We start from the raw sequence: 22,556 nt of genomic DNA on the forward strand, positions 1-22,556 counted from the left end.
AGCCGGCAGGCATACTGACAAAGCAGTACGTCGCGCAGGTAGGTCAATGGTAATTCGGCAGCTTCAGCTTAAAGACTCTCGACGGGACTAGTGCAGAAAGCTCCAGTCGCAAGACGTAACCCCCTATGGTGGATGGAGTTGAGACGGCGTAAGAGGGTTGGCCGAGAAGACAAGGCTCCCATAATCCAGCTTTGATCGGACTATGGACCGATACAAGCCAAGCAGGACAGTGCGATCCGCTCCCCAAGATGAACCACTAAGAACTCTGAGGACATTAAGGGAACGTGTACAACGGGCAGCCAAATAAGAGACGTGCGGAGACCAACAAAGTTTCCTGTCCAGTGTGAGCCCTAGAACTTAGTTGTTTCCACGAATGGGAGAACAACGGGACCGAGATGTAAGGATGGCGGAAGGAACGCTTTATATCGCCAAAAGTTGATGCAAACCGTCTTCTATTCAGAGAACCGGAAGCCATTTGCCACACTCCATGAGTATAGGCTGTCTAGACAACGCTGAAGGCAGCGCTCCAGGAGGCATGTTCGCTGGGCACTGCAGTAGATCGCGAAGTCATCGACAAAAAGAGAGCCTTAGACATTAGGTGGAATGCAATCCATAATTGGATTGATCGCTATGGCAAAAAGGGCTACACTCAAGACGGAGCCCTGAGGCACTCCGTTCTCCTGGAGGAAGACGTCGGACAATACGGAACCCACACGGACCCTAAACTGTCGATCTGTTAAAAAGGAATCAATAAAAAGGGGCAGGCGACTGCGTAGACCCCACCCGTGCATAGTGCGGAGGATACCTCCTCTCCAACAGGTATCATAAGCCTTCTCCAAATCGAAGAACAAGGCGACCGTTTGGCGCTTTCGCAAATAGATGTTCATGATGAATGTCGACAAGGTCACAAGGTGGTCAACAGCGGAGCGGCAGCGACGAAAACCGCATTGAACATTGGTAAGTAGCCGTCAAGATTCAAGAATCCAAACTAACCGAGCGTTAACCATGCGCTCCATCACCTTACAGACACAGCTTGTAAGAGAAATGGGGCGGTAACTAGAAGGAAGGTGTCTATCCTTCCCGGGTTTGGGTATAGGAACAACGACGGCGTCACGCCAACACATGGGGACTTGACCTTTAGTCCAGACACGATTGTAGGTACGAAGAAGGAAGCTTTTGCCTGCCGGAGAAAGGTGTGCCAGCATCTGAATGTGAATGGCATCTGGCCCCGGAGCAGAGGACCGGGACAGTGCAAGTGCACGTTCGAGTTCCCGCATAGTAAAGGGGGCATTATAAGTTTCCAGATTCAGCGAGTGGAAGGAAGGTCGCCGAGCCTCTTCTGCCTCTTTCCTGGGAAGGAAGGCAGGGTGGTAATGGGCAGAGCTTGAAACCTCCGCGAAAAAACGGCCGAAGGCGTTGGAGATATCCACAGGATCAACAAGGACCTCATCACCTGAAGTCAGGCCAGGTACCGAGGAGTGGGCCTTAATGCCCGACAGCCGGCGCAGGCCACCCCAGACAACAGAAGAGGGAGTAAAACTGTTAAAGGAGCTGGTGAAAGAGGCCCAACAAGCTTTTTTGCTGTCTTTGATGACTCTATGGCATTGTGCTCGGAGTCGTTTGTATCCAATACAATTCGCCAACGTAGGATGGCGGCGATAGGTGCGTAAAGCACGTCGTCGAGCACGGATAGCGTCTCGACAAGCCTCATTCCACCAGGGGACGGAAACGCGACATGAAGAAGAGGTAGTATGAGGAATGGAACGTTCGGCAGCATTGATGATAACAGCCGTGAGGTATTCAACCTGACTGTCACAACTGAGAAAATCGTGGTCCGGAAAGGTCGCCAGGGAGGAGTAAAGTCCCCAGTCAGCTTTCGGTATGTTCCAGCTCGAAGGACGTAGGGATGGGGTGTGGTGCAGGAGACGAACGACACAGGGGAAGTGGTCGCTCGAATAGGTGTCAGAAAGGACATACCACTCAAACCGACGGGCAAGAGTGGTAGAACAGATCGAGAGGTCCAAGTGGGAGTAGGTATGAGTAGAGTCCGAGAGGAAAGTTGGGGCATCAGTATTGAGGCAGACAAGATTGAGAAGGTTGAAGACATCCGCCAAGAGTGAGCCCCTTTGACAGGATGCAAGAGAGCCCCAAAGGGGATGATGGGCATTGAAGTCGCCGAACAATAAAAACGGCGGAGGAAGCTGAACAATCAGGTGCATCATGTCAGCCCGACTTAACTGCGGATGACGATGGAGTGTAGACGGTACAAACAGAAAAAGTAAAGGCAGGAAGAGTAATACGGACAGTTACTTCTTGGAGTGGGGTGGTCAATGGGAGGGGACGGTAATAGACATCGTCCCGAACGAGCAACATGACCCCACCATGAGCTGGAATACCGTCCACAGGGGGGAGGTCAGACTGCTCCGAGGTATAGTGGGTAAAAGCAATACGGTCAGTTGGGCGCAACTTGGTTTCCTGGAGACCAAGGACGAGCGGACAGTGCAGGCGGAGGAGCAGTTGTAATTCCTCCCGATTAGATCAAATACCTCTTATGTTCCAATGTAACAAAGCCATAGCTAGTCAGAAAAGAGGGGGAACGAAATGGGTGAAGAGCTGGTCACCTCGACGGCCGCGGAGGGCCAGGTGTCGAGGGAACAACGCTACAACCGGCGGGAGGCGGATCCTGTTCCATCGAGTCATCGCCAGCGGCGGCCCCTTTCCCGGGTTGCGTAGGAGGGGCAGCATCATTCGCCGACGAGAGGGCAGCTGTGCGCCTGGCAGCAGAGCATCCCGGCGAAACTGAGGACGGCCGGGAGCAGCGACTCACGGATGGAGCATCAGATGAAACGTGCCGGGGTGGAGAGGGGGATAAAGACTTCTTCTTGGAGGCTTTCTTGGAAGTTCGATGAGGCACGGGGATGGTGGGCTGGACCCAAAGAAGGTCCTCACGCGCGGGGTCTGTGTTGGAACGCCAGACCTCGGAAGCCGGGGTCCGGAACGTTTCCCCGATGGACGCCTGAGAAGAGGTCGCTTCTCAGGTGGCGGAGGGGGAGGAGGAGGAGGAGGAAGGGTGGCCCCCTGGGCAGAGGGGGCAGGGGCCGCGAGGGATGATGATTTGGAAGGGAGGGATTTGGGAGGCGGAGGCATAGACCCCGGATGGGGTGAGGTGGTGGAGCGGGGACAGGAGAGGGGTGAGGATACTGTGGAAGGAGTGGACACGACTGAGGCAAACGAAGTTGTCAAGTTCACGGGATGGAGGCGGTCATACTTCTTCCCAGCCTCAGAATAAGAGAGACGATCCAAAGTTCTTAATTCTTGAATCTTCTTCTCCTTCTGATACGCGGGGCAGTCTAAAGATCTAGGCGAGTGGATGCCAGGACAACTGACGCACCGAGGTGGTGAGGTGCATGTACGTTCCTCACGAAGAGGACGTCCGCAATCGCCACAAAGGGGCTCAGCCTCACATCGTGACAACATGTGCCCAAAGCGCAAACACCGAAAGCAGCGCATAGGAGGCGGGACGTAAGGTTGCACGTCGCACCGGTAGCACATCACCTTTACCTTCCCCGGGAGAAGGTCCCCCTCGAAGGCGAGGATAAAGGCTCCGGTGTCGATGCGACGGACTTTAAGGCCGCGCTGAACTCGCCGGACGAAATGCACGCCTCGGCACTCCAGGTTGGCCCTGAGCTCCTCATCAGATTGCAGCAGGAGGTCCCGATGAAAAATAACCCCCTGCGTCCTATTCAGTGCCACATGCAGGACAATAGACACTGGGATGTCCCCTAATCGGTCGCATGCCTGGAGTGCCGCCGAGTGTGTGGCGGAGGTGGTCTTTATAAGAATGGACCCCGAACGCATTTTACTGAGAGCCTCGATTTCCCCGAAGATGTCCTCGATATGCTGGACAAAGAACATGGTCTTGGAGGTGGCGAACGTCCCCCCATCGGTCCGAGAACAGACTAAATAGTGGGGGAAGTACTTCGCCCCAAGCCGGCGGGCCTGTCCTTCCTCCCAGGGAGCGGCCAAGGGGGAAAGGGCAGTAGAACCAGAGACAGTACCTTTCTTTTTAAAAGACTCGGCCGCAGAGCGACCCGATACATGTTGACGTTTCATCTGCGAAACGTCCGCCCCGATACCACCCACTCCGACCAGGGGCTCTCCCCACGGGCGCCACCCAGCCTCAGCAAGGGCCACCTGGCTGGATGACCGTTGCCAGGAGTCCCGATGCCCCAAGGAGACGGGCATCTACTCCTTGGCCAACGTGGGGAGGGTGCAGCTCAGGTATCGGCAGTACGATCCCTGTGTTGTCGGGGGCCTACAACCTAGAGGGCTAGAGGGTGCATGACAACCCCACCACAACGGGCTGGCTACCGTGCTGGATTTCGGGTGCCATGGAAGGTCCATCATGATCGTAGGTGCAGATGGAGACGCACTATGGGCGTAACTTGTGCAACCCATCAGGCGTTTAGGCCCAATTTGAGGAATAGTTGGTGCGGTTACAACGCCATTACAATGCTGAGTGCCAAGGTCTTAGTGCACTGAGGACCAGTGATACACCACGTAAGGTGTCCTTCCCCAAAAGGCTCGTATTTCTGTAGAATTTTGAAAAACGGAGGTCAAACCCCAAGGGGGACCTACTACTAGGAGGCCGAAACAGTTGAAACTCCTTTTAGTCGCCTCTTGCGACAGGCAGGAATACCTCAGGCCTATTCTTACCCCGGACCCGCAGGGGGAGAATTTAATTGATGAGAAAATATAAAAATGCAGTAAATGAAGCAGGAAAAAAGGAATAAAAATGTCTCAAAAATGAGATCGACAGGAAGTGCAAAATGGCTAAGCAGGGATGGCCAGAGGACAAATGTAAGTAAGGATGTAGAGGCTTATCTCACAAGGGGTAAGATAGATACTGCCTACAGGAAAATTAAAGAGACCTCTGGAGAATAAAGAACCATTTGCATGAACATCAAGAGCTTTGATGGAAAACCAGTTCTAAGCAAAGAAGGGGAGGCAGAAAGGTGGAAGGGGTATATAGAGGGTCTATACAAGGGCGATGTACTTGAGAATAATATTGTGGAACTGGAAGAGGATGTAGATGAAGATGAAATGGGAGATATGATACTGCGTGAAGAGTTTGACAGAGCACTGAAAGACCTGAGTCAAAACAAGACCCCGGGAGCACACAACATTCCATTAGAACTACTGACAGCCTTGGGAGAGCCAGTCGAGACAAAGCTCTACCATCTGGTGAGCAAGATGTATGAGACAGGCGAAATTCCCTCAGACTTCAAGAAGAATATAATAATTCCAATCCAAAAGAAAGCAGGTGTTGACAGATGTGAAAATTACCGAACTATCAGTTTAATAAGTCATAGCTGCAAAATACTAACGCAAATTCTTTACAGACGAATGGAAAAACTGATTGAAGCCGACCTCGGAGAAGATCAGTTTGGATTCCGTAGAAATGTTGGAACACGTGAGGCAATACTGACCCTACGACTTATCTTAGAAGAAAGATTAAGGAAAGGCAAACCTACATTTCTACCATTTGTAGACTTAGAGAAAGCTGTTGACAATGTTGATTGGAATACTCTCTTTCAAATTCTGAAGGTGGCAGGGGTAAAATACAGGGAGCGAAAGGCTATTTACAATTTGTACAGAAAGCAGATGGCAGTTATAAGAGTCGAGGGGTATGAAAGGGAAGCAGTGGTTGGGAAGGGAGTGAGACAGGATTGTAGCCTCTCCCCTATGTTATTCAATCTGTATATTGAGCAAGCAGAAAAGGAAACAAAAGAAAAGTTCGGAGAAGAAATAAAAACTTTTGAGGTTCGCCGATGACATTGTAATTCTGTCAGATACAGCAAAGGACTTGGAAGAGCAGCTGAACAGAATGGACAGTGTCTTGAAAGGAGGGTATAAGATGAACATCAACAAAAGCAAAACTAGGATAATGGAATGTAGTCGAATTAAGTCGGGTGATGCTGAGGGAATTAGATCAGGAAATGAGACACAGTAGTAAAGGAGTTTTGCTATTTGGGGAGCAAAATAACTGATGATGGTCGAAGTAGAGAGGATATAAAATGTAGACTGGCAATGGCAAGGAAAGCGTTTCTGAAGAAGAGAAATTTGTTAACATCAAGTATAAATTTAATTGTCTGGAAGTCGTTTCTGAAAGTATTTGTATGGAGTGTAGCCACGTATGGAAGTGAAACATGGACGATACATAGTTTAGACAAGACGAGAATAGAAGCTTTCGAAATGTGGTGCTACAGAAGAATGCTGAAGATTAGATGGGTAGATCTCATAACTAATGTGGAGGTATTGAATAGAATTGGGGAGAAGAGGAGTTTGTGGCACAACTTGACTAGAAGTAGGGATCGGTTGGTAGGACATGTTCTAATACATCGAGGGATCACCAATTTAGTATTGGAGGGTAGGGGAAGGGTAACAATCGAAGAGGGAGACCAAGAGATGAATACACTAAGCAGATTCAGAAGGATGTAGGCTTCAGTAGTTACTGGGAGATGAAGAAGCTTGCACAGGATAGAGGAGCATGGAGAGCTGCATCAAATCAGTCTCAGAACTGAAGACCACAACAACAACACAGTAAAAGAACTTTGACAGATACAAATGGAGGATGTTTTTGTAATCATAAAGCCATTATCTTTCAACCCTTTTTTAAAAAAGAGAGGAACCAGCAAAATATATTAGAACTGTTTCAGAGATACAGCATTTTAAATTTTTTTCCGAAATTTGCATCTTGGTATGCGCATTGTCACCTTTGGAGGGCTGTATTTCGGAGCATAAAGTTATTAGGAGGAAACAAAGAAATACGTGTTCCTTACTTAGGCCTTCATTTTAACGTATGCTAAATTCAATAACATCCAATACTATGAAGGTAAGATTTTTTCTTAGCCTGCCTGGATTGATATGGATGATGCCAAAAATTTGGATATAAGCATCCAGTGTGTGAATAGGCAGATTACGTAGTAGAATCGAAATGTTAACTTATGTACAGTGTTATTTTATTTAAAAATAACACAATTATGATATTGAACTGTATATGGACGGGTATTTTGAAAAACTGACAATGCAAATATGTAGTTAGATCTGATGCATATATGTACATCCGCAGCTGCTAAATAGATAAATAAAAATCAGTAGTTTCCAATACAGTTGGCAGAGTGATAATATGCTGACACTCTCCATCAGGTACCAACAAAAAATACAAAAATCTGCATCATGCATAAGACCCAATGGAGCATCAGAACTAGGTGAAGTGAAGTAGTCAAGTGCTGACAAAGTGACCATTAGCGATCACTCACAAGTGCATCTGTTACATTTTACGAAACAAGGAACACAAAGTAAACTAGAACAATGCAAACAACGATATGTTGCAAGTGCACTCACACAATAAACAAGTGAACATTATTACTCAAACATCTAAACTGTGCCAACTAATGTGGAAACAATTGAACACTGTGCTCCAAATATCAAAATTGCAAATAATAGTGCAGAAGAAAACCGTCACAATCACCAGCAAAATGCATCACTCTTGCCTGACTGCTTGGGGAAACGTAATGAAGAGGCTATGTAAAGCTGCACTATGCTGCCTGTTGTAAGTACACATGCTTCTCAAACCTCTATAGTCGATTTACATGAGAATTCAAAAATTACTGATAATCCTTGTAAATCAAATGACCCGTCAAAAGAAAACTGGCAAGAGGTATGCAACAAGAAAAAGCGAAGACCTGCCAGAATGTCTCAAACAAACAATAACAACAAATGAACAATAAGTGTTATAGGAATTGGATGAGAAATTGATATATTTTGTAGAGAGGAGGCAGCCTGGTTCCATTTGCATGGAGTAAAAAATGGCACAACAACTGAAAATGGAACTGTTTTCTTGGAAAAGCGTTTCCCCCAGACCACAAGAACTTCGCAGTTAAGAAAGCATGCACAAACGGATTTAATTGCATTTTTAAACCAGGTGTTGACTATAAACTAGAGGATACTGTGTGGCCTACAAATGTATTTATGCAGTGTTTTTTTATTCAAGAGGAAGTACAACGCGCCAGTTCAATAATTATCTCACAAGAAAATGTCCCTATTGTTGTAGCAAACATAAATATCCTGTGCATCAGACAAAACTGAACAATTTAACCACCTTGGTAGACCAAGTCAAACCAGATGTTCTGCATGTCAGTGAACACTGGCTAGCTGAGCAGGAAGGGGAATATTATAGATATGTGGAATATCTTGAAATGATAAGTGCTTGGTATCGTAAAACTACTTGTGGTGTGGTATCTGCCTATGCAAATAACAGTCTTATTATCCGTGAAGTTGACCTAAAAACGTTTTGTGTTGACGTGGATTTAGAGTCAGTTCCATTAAAACTGTGTTATGTAAATATTGTTGGATCTGTGGACCAGGTACCTAGAGGAGACTTTGTAACTTTCTCACAAAGATGGACAGCTGTTTGTGCTACCTAACGTGTAAGACTTCTAAAATTACGTTGTGTTGTGACTTCAACTTCCATTTAGGAGAAGACAGTAAGTTACTAAGGAGAAAATGTTCAAGTACTTACTGATTAGCTATGGATTTGTAACAGCTAACCAAGAAACGATGACAAGAGAAGCTTGCCTCGACATGGTCATCACACATCTAAATACCTAGGACCACAAAATAAGTGTTGTGGATCCACTGACAGCAAATCAAAATGCATTAGTTGACCACTTAAACAGTCAAAGGAACCTTCATCGAAAAACCAGTATGTATACCTGCAATAAAAGAATTATAACGGAGGAAGCATTAACATCTTAAAAAATGTACTTGCCAGGATTGACTGGAAGTTTGAAGGTGTAGGACTGTGACCAAGTGATCCTTTTAAAGGTATTTTCCAGCTCCTGATAATAAATTTCTACAACTGTTTTTCCAGCAGTAACCATAAAGAATCCCTTCGATAAACTACAAATTACAAGAAAAATTGGCACAGACAAAGCACGGTACTTTCCCAAGCTGGGAAACAAAGTGTGATGCTTTGCTGCCAAATGACAGAGTTAAAACAGCAATAGATACCAGGGACAAAGATTTGTTTCATTACTATTATCTGAAAGTTAAAACAATCTGCAGGAACGAAGTAGACACAGCCAAGAACATTAAATATGTCGGGTCATTTCTGAAGCCCACAACCCACGCAAAACGGCTGAGGAATTGGTTAATGAAAACAACAAAGACTGAATGCCCCATTAAATGTTGTAACCTTGATGATTTTAACAAATAGTTTATTGATGTTGTTGGGGATAATATAGCTGAAATGCCAGATTTAGAAACCAATATTACAAGCAATACAAGCATCAGCAATTGTTGCACCTTGATCTGGTGGAAGAAAGTGCTTCTAGGTTTTAAACACACTGTTAGCACATATATATGGCATGTCATGTGCTGTTCTGAAGAATACTGTATCAGATATTTTGCTGCACCTTTGGCTGCTGTCATTAACCAAGGCCTGAAGGTTGATGCTTTTCCAGACTTCTTGAAACTGACAAAGACATTACCAGTGTACAAAAATGGTGATCCTAGCACTCCATACAGCTATGGACCAATTTCTATAATACCTACTCTAGCAAAAGTGATTGACACTGTCATGAAGAACCAACTGTTAGGTTATTTTGAACCAAACAACCTCTTCATGGATAACCTGCACAGATTTTGAAAAGGGAAATCTACACTTACTGCAATTCTTAACATAATAACAGAAATAATAGAAGCATTTGATGAAAAGAACTGCACTGTTTTAGCTCTTTGGAATTGAAGCAAGGCATTTGATTGCATCTCTTGTACTGTTGGAAAATTTAAAATTTTATGGCATAGAGGGTGTCGTTTTCGAGCCTCTGTCATGTTATAGAAGAGACAGGCAGCAGAATGTTTGCATCCACGTAGCAATGTCTCGTGAAATAGCACTAGAACACGGTGTACCACAGGACTCTGTACTTGGCCTTCTGCTCTTGACGATAACTGTCAATGACTTAAGTTGTGATGGTCGTACCCTGCTCTTTTGCAGATGATACAACACTAAAGGATGTTGAAATTTTGTCTAAAGCAGCCAAAGAGTGGTTCAAAGCAAACAAAATGAAATTAAATGAAGACAAAATGCAGAAGATATTGTGCAGCATTGGTGACAGTGGAGACATAGCAAATGCTGATAGTGTCAAACTCCTAGGAATCACAACTGACGATAAGCTGACATGTACTGAACACAGTGCAAATGTGTGTTCCAAGTTCTCAAAAGTAACTTATCTCCTCAAGAAGTTCAAATGTGCAATAACAGATCAGTACTTAATCACAATATATTATGCATAACATATTGATTGTTGCTGTGGGGACACACTACTGGAAGTAAAAACAGATTATTCCTACACAAGAAGGCTGTAAGAATAATATCTTCCAGCAAGAAATTTGACCAGTGTGCACCCATTTCCAAGCAGTTGGGAATAATGACCATATTTAGCCAGTATGTTTTCAACTCTCTTGTCTATATGAAAGAAAATCAATTATCCTTCTGCAACAGACAAGAGATTCACAACTACAACACACGAATAAACCGACATTGATATTCCGAGCTGTCGTGTAAGTAAGACACTGGACAGTTTTTCCACAGCAGCCCTGAAGATGTTCAACGACCTACCACCTTATCTTCAAACATTGGCACTGAGGATGTTAGAGCTATGCTGACATGTATGCTCAAGCAACATTCACTATATTCTGTACATAAATTTTTCTCTACAAGTGGAATATTAGGTTGGTCAACATGATAATGTCACATATGAAACCATAAATTGGAAACATCTAAGAGCTGTAAAGTGTTGCTTATAACATTAGAGTTCTTGCTTCTTGTCTGTTATCTTAGTTTCAGTAGTAGTTTTTATAGATAATCACAACGATGTGACACAATCGGTCCAGCCATGGCTGATGAACGATGACACAGAAATAGTAATGGTTACAGTATAGCGACAGTGGATAAGATGGTGATGTGTGATGCACACAATAGAAGCACAGTACAACGTTATTACACTTTATACATACTACACACTCATTAATTCATACATCATGTTCCATAAATCCAACCATGAAGAAAAGCCTTCGCGGGAAGTGGAATGACTCACGACTTATGCTGACAAATGGAAGCAGCCACACCTCGCTACTTCTGTAAGTATACCAACAGCAACCTATATCCAGGTCTAGAGGTAATCTACTCTCAGTGGTAATGACAGGGATTACTCCCAGGTTACTGTATGTGTGTACATCAGATGAGAAAAACAACTACTATGAAAAAAGCCACTGTTCCTTCTCTTGCCACATCTAGGACCTATCCGGATGTTGTTTTATCGAAGCCTCCAAACCAACCATCTATGTAACTTCCGCAACACCTTCCTAAACTGATCATATTTTTTTATTGTTAATTTCATAGGCCTATTTATTTGTGTATCTACAACGTAGCCAGAGGAATGATAAGTACAATATCTACATTCTACAGTAATGTCATGTTCTCTGAAAAAATCTGACAAATCCTTGGGCAACGATGTTCAACAAATCAACAAGCAGAAACGTGATTACAGAATATACAGGTTTTTAATCAATAACTGTTTTCATATAGTTCGCATTTATCATTAACTACACGAGGTTGGGGCACTAAACTTTTATCAAACTACGAAAGAAAAAGAGAGAGAGAGAGAGAGAGAGAGAGAGAAGTGTAAAGAATTTGGTCTGCATCTTTTCATTCATTTTATGAGCAGACTCGATATGTACCGCAAAATTTATATGTAAATGAAAGAAAACATATAGTCAACACATGCATCAGAACACTTTCAACAGAAATTGTTGAGTTAAGCGTACCTGTCGTTCATCGACCAAAATTGAACTTTGAATAGATTGTTTCTCTTTGTTGTACATGCCAAATGAAACCATTGTCAACAATCTTTCTTTCGCAGACAAGTAAAGCTCTCTACGTCTCCTACGAGCCCTTATTTCTTGAAGTTTCTGCTGTAGTTCTGCCGATGTCATGTCTTCATGTTTCGCAAAACAGTAAACACTGCAAACGATAGCTCCACACTGCGAGTCAGTTGTCAATATCGGCTAGTTAGTCGTCCGCGTTTGCGACAGACGCTGTGTCTAACTTAATGCAATACGACTCCAAGTACGTCGGACACTGAATGAGGGTCATTACTTAAGGTATCTTAAACATTCACATTTTTTTGTTCTTTAATTTTTAAGTGTTTGCGTATTCATTAATGAAGTCGCTGCTGATAATTGGTTAACTATTGATACCGCGGAAAAGGAAAACTCTCGAAGCACCGAATTTTTGCGATACGCGGTAAATCAACAAGAAATACGCACCAAAGAGGCTGCTGAAAAGCGTATAAAGCTCTTTCATTTAAAAGTTGGTTATATTTCATTATTTCATAAAATGTTGTGAGCCTACACACTTGTGTAAACCAGTGCACTCAATCTCCGTGTCAGTGTGGGGCGCTTAACATCATATGTTTCTGCTCATCATTTGTTAACGTCCTTGAAGAAGACGTCAGATAAATGTTCCTGTAGAAATTAGGTTTCAGCTTCATATGATACGGCATCAAGAAGAATAACTATGGGTTTAACTTTGAAAATGTTCATCCATGCCATTTAACCAACGTAAAAAACATTATTTTTGGTACGATTTAAGTTAATAATATCGGAAAAGATTATTTGTACTGTTAACATGTTAGGCCTACCTGAGTTTAGTAGGATTGATGCTGCACAGAGAAGGTATCATGCAGTAGCTTTGCCCTTTTTGAAAAATATTATGACGAATGAATTCGAGAGATGAAGCTGCTAATGCTATAGTGATCAGCTGTCGTGCGCACGACACAGGGTTTACAGAATATTTCGTATTTAAATGTGAAATGGGTTACATTATTTTGAGTAAGTCAGCTGTCGCAAATAGTTACAATGCTGTTCACTGTCTTCATTACATTTATTACCAATTCTATATCATTCACCAGCCACAGCTGGACAGCATCAAGATACAACATTATCAAAATACATGAATACAACTCTACTATGATAGTAATTTAATACTGCAAGACATATTTAAGTTATAAATTAGATTAGAATAATATCACAGCTATAAAATAGATACAAGTATATAATGAAATTAAATATAATGGTTGCTGTTGGAGTCATTGAACTGAGCTGCAGCTCAAGTAAACATTATGCTATTACTGGAGAAGAATTCTTGAATATTGTAGAAGGGTTGCTCTTTTAGCTTACACAAAATAGTAGTTTTAAACTGCACCGGGACCTTTTCTTTTATAGAGTGGAAACAGTGACACAGCAAATAAGACTTAATAACTTTACAAAATTTTGTATTGCTTTCAGTATACTTTATGCTAGTGGGAAGCTTATTGAACAGCTGAAGACCCACGTGCAATGGGGAAAACTTGTTACCAAATATGTTGTTTACTACCTGAATTAGAGACGTGTGAGCGTTATACAGGAGCAGATGGGTGTAGGTTGCAGCAGAACAATGCTAGGAAACTTTCAGCTCAGCTGAATGAAAAACTCGACAGCAAAAGAAGAGTTCTGCCACTAGGTACCAGCCATGGGAAGGATATAGGCCTGTAGTTACAGGAAGAGTTAGGTGCAGTGTTCCAGGCCACAGGTTCTGTGAAAACAAGTGTAGGTTTTAGCCAAGTATCAGAAGATTTTTGGCAAATGTATAATGATTTTAACAAAGAAAATCAGGTGGTAATGGTTGGGGGAGCTAGAAATAGCCTTTATAAATACAAAAAATACAGTAATAATGGTGATCTGGACGAGAAAGGAGCATCTGTTGAGCACACAAATGTAGTTTTTATGGAGATTCTGGAGTGCTATGACCAGTTGGGTTAACTCTGCTGCTATGCGTGTAAACATAGAGCCAGTGGGGCTCCTTTGGACAGATACAAAGTCTCATGTTGGTGCTTTCCAGTAGTTGCTATGGTGAGATGGGGATATACTTCTCATAGCATACATCAGGCAAATCCCTTTGGTTATTGGGGTCAAGTGTGACACCCACTTTAGGAGAGAATCAGACAGACAATGTTAAAGGAAATTAAATTAACAAGGACTCCCAATTCATCTTACAATAATCGATGGAAATGTGACATTAAATTGCTTCTTCAGAATATAAGGAAGGGGCAAAAAATAAAGTAAATGAGCTGTTAATTTCTCAGCAAAATGATAGTAACAGGAAAGCAATTGATGTCATTTGCCTTTGTGAACACTATACAACCACTGGGATAGAAAATGTAAGTAGTTACAAATTAATCACATATTCTTGTACATGGCTGAAATTGTCTCATCCACAAAAAAGAATATAAATATAAAAAGAAACAAGTAAATACTGTAGAAATCGGGATATAGAAGCATGTGCTTCCTCTAGTAGATGGTAAGGACGTCCACATTCAGACTTAATCTTCCATAGGCTATCACGGCTCAATGGTCAAAAGCCTTCTCAAGGTTGCTAAAGGCCATATGGATTTTTATATCAAACCCTACATTTTCTTCTGTAAATTTTTTAATTACTATCACATTTCCTGTGCGTTGAATGACCTGATCTATGTCCATTTTGTTCTTCAGAAATAGGCCTAATAGTTTAAATGACGTTCTTCTTCATTCGGTTACCGATTATCTTTGAATACAGTTTGTAGCCAGTGTTTAGAAGACTGATGCCATGATAGTGTTTACAGTCATTACGTTTCCTTTATTTGAAAAAGATTACTTCTGCTGTAAACCAAGGGTCTGGGAGCTTGCAGTTCATCATCATTCATTTATTAATTGTAAAAGTCTTTATTTAGTGATAACCATTCATATCTAATTAGTTCAGCATTTATTCCATCTATTCCAGTAACATTTCTGTTCTTCGTGGCTTCCAAAGCCTGTAGTGGTTCCCCCTTAGTAAGTGGATCTACTGTTTCATAGTACGTACTTTCTCCAGCATCATCTTCGGCCTTCTGTGTACACCACTAGTTTGTGTATAGTGATTTATCTATTGTCCATTGGGTATAATGTTCAGTGAGGCAGTCTTTTTCTTCCTTGTTGAGGGCTTTTGCGATCTTGTATGCACATTGCTGTCCACCATGTACGTCGTGTTTTAAGACTCTTATGAGTGATCCCCACGACCCTTGATGTGCTTTTGCACTATTTGTTTCACAGCATTCCTTTTTATTTTGTGTGTTTCCCAGTTCTCTGATGTTTTTGTCTGTAGAAACTTCAAGTAAGCTATTTGTTTTTCTTTAATGACTTCATTAATCTCTGTGCTCCAAATTCTGAGTCGTTTTTCCCATCTTTTTTCTTCCTTTTACCAAGTGCTTTAAAGGCTGTTTTAATGATGCAGATGTTGATATTATTCCATGCTCTGCCGATGTCCTTATTGAGTGATAGTGAAGCGAGCTTTTCTTGGAGCCAGTGCTGATAGTTTCCTAATACTGCACTCTGACAGGATGCACTGAATTCTGACAGGATGCACTGCATTCTGACAGGATGTACTTTGAATAACTTGTGTTGTGCCTTCATGTGGAGTTTCTTTGTTTTCTTTCATTTTAGTTGTAACCTTATCTTATTGTCTAAAGGGAAGTGGTCACTACCTATGTCATTTCCTCTATAAATATGTATATGTATTCATTAATTAGTGTAATCAATCACAGACATGCACTGCATTTAAACTTATGACTGTCTTTCTTTCTGTAAAATGGGTTAGCAATTTTAAAATTATTGAAGGAGGCAAAGTGATGTACTTCCTGTCCATTATGAACGAAAGTATTTTCTCCAAATAGTCCTCCTATTCCTGGTATAGGTAGATTTCCGACTCTTACATTAAGATCACCAACCATAACAACATGGTCTGTCTTGTTGATTTTGTGAACTGCATGGCAGACTGTACATTCCATTGTACCAGTTATTACGGTTTCTTCCTCTTCCATTCATGTACCGAGCATGTAAAGAATGATTGTTTAAATGCCTCTGTGCTTGCTGTAATTGATGTTATCTTGTCCCGGGACAGTTTTTTTCTATTTTCAAGAGTCTGCCAGTTCAGTTTCCTCAGCACCTCTGTAGCACTTTCCCCTGGGTCAAACAAATCACTGAACATTTGTGCTACCCTTCTCTGTATACACTCAGTATTCCCTATTTTTTCTGTTTGGTATGCACACCAAATGCTTGATCAGTATTCTGCAATAGGTCACCCAAGTGATTTGTAAGCAATCTTTTTTATTGTAGACTAACTGCATTTCCACGGTACTTTACCAAGAAACCAAATTCTACCGCCAGATTTGGCCGTAGTTGAGCTTAGAATTCTACCGATAAACCAAAGTCTACCATCAACTTTACCTATAACTAAGACTATGTTATCATTCCATTTCATATGCCTACCCCCCTATGGGTCCGAGGGTTACAATAGGCCTAAGGTATTCCTGCCTGTCATAAGAGGCAACCAGTAGGAGTCTCTCACATTTCGGCTGTTATGTGATGGTCCCCTGTCTGGTTTGACCTCCATCCTAAATTTTCCCAAAAAGCGAGCCAATTGGGGAAGGATGCCTTACATGGTGCATCATGTCCATAGTGCATTGAGATCTTTAGCTTAATTTCTCATCGTCGCATTGCAGTACCGCTCATTCTCCATCTCTTGGCCGAGGACGCCTTCCTGGATGCGTTTTCCACCGTGCACTATGCGGTGTCGATTTCTTCGCCGATAGTGACCATGGACTTCTTAGCACCTCATATCCAGCACAGTAGCCAGTCCGTTGTCGTGGGGCCACCATGTATCCTGTCAGTTGTAGCCCCCTGACAACGCAGGGATTGCTCTGCTGATGCTTGCAACGTTAACTCCCCACGTATGCCATGGAGTAGATGCCCATTTCCCTGGGGCTTCGGGACTCCCGGCAATGGCCATGCTGCCAGGTGGCCTTCCTGAGGCTGGGTGGCGCCCGTGGGGGGGGGCCCTGGTCAGAGTGGGTGGCATCAGGGAGAAGACGCGCAGTGAAGTGTACCACGCCATCACTTTCTGGTGATCAAACGCCAGCAGTCTCAAAGCATTCCAAGTCTCAGTACAATGCAAGAAAGTATGATCCTAAATTGTTCCCCTCCCTGGCCACACGAGACGAGGAATTCTAGGCTAAGGATGTCAGCGAACCTTATTCGCCCTGGTACCTCATATGTATGAGAGTTGATGGGGAATCTTTCATGTCTGTGAAGCCTCAGTTTTTTGTGGAGCATTTGGAAGACTAGTTTGGGGAGGTGGAGGGTTTATCCAAAATGCGCTCTATGTCATTCTTGATAAAAACAGCATCCTCTGTCCAGTCATAGGCATTACTTGCTTGTGACAAGTTGGGGAATGTTTCTGTTACCATCATGCCCCATAAGAGCTTAAATATGGTCCGGGGTATTACATTCCACAGGGACCTTCTTCTGCAGTCTGACAATGAGCTGTGCACAAATTTAGATCGGTGAGGTGTTCATTTAGTCCGGCACATCCATCGAGGTCCGAGAGATAATCAGGTTGCAACTGGTGCCTTCATCTTGGCCTTTGAGGGTGACACATTGCCCGAGAAGGTAAAGGTGATGGTCTGCCGTTGTGACGTCAAGCCATATATCCCTCCCCCGATGTGCTTTAAGTGCTGGAAGTTCAGGCATATGTCTTAGCACTGTACTTCCAGTCACATGTCGACATCCATCACATTCCAGTACTCCATTTGCCCCACCTCCCATCTGTGTCAACCGAAGAGAGCATCATTCACCTTGCTCACCAGGATTTTACAGAAAGAGAGGAAAATCGTGGAATATAAGACTCTGAACCGACTGACCTACGCTGAGGCTAAGAGGAAATTTGAGCGCCTACATGCCGCCGCTACGAGAACAGTTGTCGCCCCATCAGTTCCTCGCATTCCTGTCACCTCTCAGAACCAGAAGACTACGCCTGCCCTCTTGATGGTGGGGGCCACTTCCCTCCCTGTTGCTCCTGCACAACCTACTTCCGGAGCCCCCCAACCATCAGGGATATCAGTCCCCACTTCTGAGCCAGAGAAATGTAAGTCTTCTTCAGCTCTTCTCGCTAGGAAGGTGTCCCTCCCTTCCCAGGTTTCTGCTAGTGGGAAAGATGACACTCGCCAGTGGCTGAAGAGCCCAAAAGCAGCTTGTCGTAATGCTTCATGTTCATCCTCAGTCCCGGAGACTGAATCAGTGAAGTCCTCCCAGCCAGGGAAACCCAAGGAGCAGCGAGAGAAATCCTAAAAGAAGGTCCCCTAGAACAAGGAAATTGCGGTGGCACCCACAACACCGCTACCTACAAGCTCTGCGGATGAGTTGGAGATTCTGGCATGCGCTGAGGACCTAGATCTCACCGGATCCTCAGACACAATGGATATAGACTGCTCAGGCAAATAGTCAGTGGCAGCAGGTGACCCTGAGGCATGAACTGCCTCATTGAATGTTCCATGCCTTCGCAGTCTCACAGTGACATCATCCTCAAGTGAAATTGTGACGGTTTTTCCACTGTTTGTCTGAGCTTTGGCAACTGTTAAGCTTCACACTTGCTTTCTGCATTGCCCTCCAGGAAACCTGGTTCCCGGCAATGCGGACCCCTGCCCTCCGTGGCCATAAGGGATACTACAGGAACCGTAGTGGCTATAACCGATTGTCAGGTGGAGATTGTGTTCATGTCCTAAACTCAGTCTGTAGTGAAACTGTGCCCCTTCAAACCCCTCTTGAAGCTGCAGCTGTCAGAATAAGGATGACACAGTAAATAACTGTTAACACCCATAACCCCTTGTGGGGTGGCACAGTGCTTACTGGCCGAGGTAGAGATGTCGAAACTTTACTGTCTCAGTTCGACCTCTGCCTCTTAGATACTGGGGCTGTCAGACATTTCATTGTAGTTCGTGGTAGTTACTCAGCCACTGATTTATCAATTTGCAGACCAGGACTTATCCCATCTATCCACTGGAGAGCACATGACGACATGTGCGGTAGTGACCACTTCCCCATCTTCCTGTCACTGCCCCAGCATCAGGCCCACGGACGCCTACCCAGATGGGCTTTAAACAAGGCAGACTGAGAAACTTTCACCGCTGCTGTGACCGTTGAATCTCCCCCACATAATAACATAGATGTGATGGTTGCGCAGGTACCTACAACAATTGTTTCTGGGGCAGAAAACGCAATCCCTTGCTCTTTAGGATGCCCCCAACGAAGGCAGTCCCTTGGTGGTCACTGGAAGTTGCTGAAGCAATTAAGCAGTGTAGGCGAGATCTACAGTGGCATAAGCAGCACCCTTCCCTGGAGCACCTCCTAACCTTCAAAAGGCTCCGTGCCTGCGTTCGCCAACTTATCAAACAACATAAGCAGGAGTGTTGGGAGAGATATGTCTCAACCATTGGGTGCCATACGTCACCTTCTCAAGTCTGGGCAAAGGAAAAACATGTTTTCAGGTACCAGACCCTAACAGGTGTTCCCAGTGTTAACATAAATGGCGTGTTATCTACTGACAAAAATGCCAATGCCGAGCACTTTGCTGAGGACTGTGTTCCACCTCTACATTGGAGAATTACCCTCCACTCTTCGCACTCTTAAACGGCGGATGGAAGGGAAAGTCCTCTCGTTCTTTATACACCACAGTGATTCCTATAATGCCCCATTTACAAAGTGGGAGCTCCTCAGTGCCCATGCACATTGCCCTGACACAGCCCCTGGGCCAGATTGGATCCACAGACATCTCCTTGTCATCTTCAACTGGATTTGGTGCGATGGCGTCTTGCTGTCGCAGTGTCAGGAGAGCACCATAATTCCGGTGCTCAAACCTGGTAAAAACCCGCTCGATGTGGATAGCTATCGACCCAACAGCCTCACCGACATTCCCTGTAAGCTGCTGGAACGTATGGTGTGTCTGCAGTTGGGTTGAGTCCTGGAGTCACGTGGCCTACTGGCTACGTGTCAGGGCGGCTTCCACCAGGGTCGCTCTACCACTGATAATCTTGTGTCCCTCGAGTCTGCCATCTGAACAGCCTTTACCAGACGCCAACAGCTGGTTGCTGTCTTTTTTTATTTATGAAAAGCGTGTGACAGAACTGGCGACATCGTATCCTTGCCACATTATACGAGTCGGGTCTTGGACCCCCACTCTCGATTTTTATCCTCGACTTCCTGTTGCTTCATACTTTTTGTTTTGAAGTTGGTGCCCCCCTTGTTCTCGCATATCTAGGAGAATGAGATCCCGCAGGGCTCTGTATTGAGTGTATCTCTATTTTTAGTGGCCATTAATGGTCTGGCAGCAGCTGTAGGGTCGTCCATCCCGCTTTCTCGGTATGCAGACGACTTCTGCATTTCGTACTGCTCCACCAGTACTGGTGTTGCTGAGCCATGCCTGCAGGGAGCCATCCACAAGTCGCAGTCGTGGGCTCTAGCCCACGGTTTCCAGTTTTCGGCCACAAAGTCGTGTGTTATGCACGTCTGTCGGCAATGTACTGTTCATCCAGAACCAGAACTTCATCTTAATGACGATCCACTCACTGTAGTGGAGACATATTGATTCTTTGGTTTTTGACACCCGATTGATTTGGCTTCCTCACCTCTGCCAGCTTAAGCAAACGTGATGGCAGCACCTGAATGTCCTCCACTGCCTGAGGAATACCAACTGGAGTGCAGATCGCTCTATGCTGCTGCAGCTCTACAGAGCCCATTTTAAATCCCACCTTGACTATGGATGTCTGGTTTATGGTTCAGCAGCGCCCTCAGTTTGCGTTTACTCGACCCAGTGCCCCACTGTGGCGTTTGCCTAGCAACAGGAGCTCTTAGGACGAGTCCAGTGACCAGCGTCCTGGTGGATGCCATAGTCCCTCCATTGTAAGTTAGGCATGCACAACTGCTGGCCAGTTACTTTGCACACATTCATAGTTCTCCTGTGCATCTGAATCACTGTCTCTTTTTCCCACCCACGGTAGTTCATCTCCCGCATCGGCAGGTCAGAGCTTCCAATTGCAGTTCGTGTCCGATCCCTTCTTTCCGAACTGGAGTCCTTGCCTTTACCACCTATACTTGAGTTCCATTCATGTACACCTCCACGGTTTATACCTAGGCCACTGTCTTTTCTGGACCTTTCACATGGCCCTAAGGGCTCAGTTAACCCTGCTGCCACTCGACGCTGCCACTTCCTCTCGATTCTTGACATCTACCGTGCCAACGAAGTGGTTTACACCAATGGCTTGATGGCTGATGCTCACGTCGGCTTTGTGTATGTCTGTGGAAGATGTATTGAACAGCATTCCTTGCCCGATGACTGCAGTGTTTTCACTTCTGAGCTGGTGGTTATATCTCGTGCTCTTGAGCATATCCGTTCGTGCCCTGGGGAGTTGTTTTTTCTGTGTACTGACTCGTTGAGCAGCCTGCAAGCTATCGACCAGTGCTACCCTCGCCATCCTTTGGTAACGAACGTCCAGGAGTCCCTCTATGCCCTGGAACAGTCCAGTCGTTCAGTGGTGTTTGTCTGGACCCCAGGTCACGTTGGACTCCCAGGCAATGACCTTACCGACAGGCTGGCCAAACAGGCTATGCGGAAACCGCTTATGGAAATTGGCCTCTCTGCAACTGACCTGTGTTCAGTACTACGCCGCAAGGTTGTGCAGCTTTGGGTGACGAAATGACGTGACCTTAGCGTGCACAACAAACTGCATTCCATTAAGGAGACCACGAATGTGTGTCAGTCCTCCACGCAGGCCTCTCGCAGGGACTCTGTGGTTCTGTGCCAGCTCTGCATTGGCCACGCTTGGGTGACTTAGAGCTACCTCCTGCGCTGTGATGACCCACCTCAGTGTCGGTGCGGCGCCCGGCTGACAATGGCCCATATCTTGGTGAGCTGTCCTCCTTTGGCTGCCTGTGGCAGACTCTTCAGTTACCGGACTTGTTGCCATTAATTTTAGCTGACAACGCTTCAGTGGCTAATTTAGTTTTACATTTTACGTGTGACAGTGGGTTTTAACATTCTATGTAAGTTTTCACACATGTCCTTTGTCCCTTTGTATTCTCCACTCTAATGCTTTTAGGGAGGATGTTTTAATATGTCGCAGAGTGGTTGGCTTTTCCTTTTTATTCTCACGGTTGGCCAGCCACGGTCGTCTGCTCTCTTGTTTCGACCCCTCCTACCTGTTTCTTGCTTCTCTCTGTGGTATTCTTTTCCTGTTTTGTCCATAGTAGTATTGGTTGCCATTCTTTCATTCTTCTGGTTCTTCCTTTCTCCTGTTATTGTGCTGTACGTCCCCTTTCTTTTCTTCTTACCCTTGTGTAATTATTTTACCAGGAACAAGGGACCAATGACCTCGCAGTTTGGTCCCCCCCCCCCCCCCCTTTCAAACCAACCATCCAACCATATCCCATATCCCTACAAACTGTTACACCCAAATATTTTTATTAGGTGGCCTATTGCAACTGTGACTCATTGGTGTTATTATCATAGCACACTATTTTCTTTTCTTTTTGTGAAGTCATAATTTTAC

At 44.6% G+C, this 22,556-nt stretch overlaps 2 protein-coding genes across 6 annotated transcripts in view; one reads left to right on the forward strand and one right to left on the reverse strand.

Moving 5' to 3' along the window:
* LOC126202727 (uncharacterized) overlaps positions 1-12,363 on the reverse strand; it is an 81,161-nt gene extending 68,798 nt beyond the window's left edge. The window contains exon 1 of the mRNA XM_049936889.1: positions 11,893-12,363. Within this exon, the coding sequence (XP_049792846.1) occupies positions 11,893-12,060 (168 nt within the window). The 5' untranslated portion in view covers positions 12,061-12,363. The remainder of the gene's footprint in view (positions 1-11,892) is intronic.
* LOC126202618 (putative FERM domain-containing protein FRMD8P1) overlaps positions 12,099-22,556 on the forward strand; it is a 359,262-nt gene continuing 348,804 nt past the window's right edge. For 2 of the 5 annotated variants that reach the window (XM_049936881.1, XM_049936883.1), the window contains exon 1: positions 12,100-12,228. The gene's annotated coding sequence lies outside the window, so the exon portion shown is untranslated. Of the gene's footprint in view, positions 12,229-12,582; positions 12,707-22,556 lie in introns of those variants that run through there. The other 3 variants (XM_049936880.1, XM_049936884.1, XM_049936882.1) reach the window with 3 other exon arrangements.

The sequence above is a fragment of the Schistocerca nitens genome, chromosome 1 (genome assembly GCF_023898315.1).
Source record: "Schistocerca nitens isolate TAMUIC-IGC-003100 chromosome 1, iqSchNite1.1, whole genome shotgun sequence".
Taxonomy (NCBI): Eukaryota; Metazoa; Arthropoda; class Insecta; order Orthoptera; family Acrididae; genus Schistocerca; species Schistocerca nitens.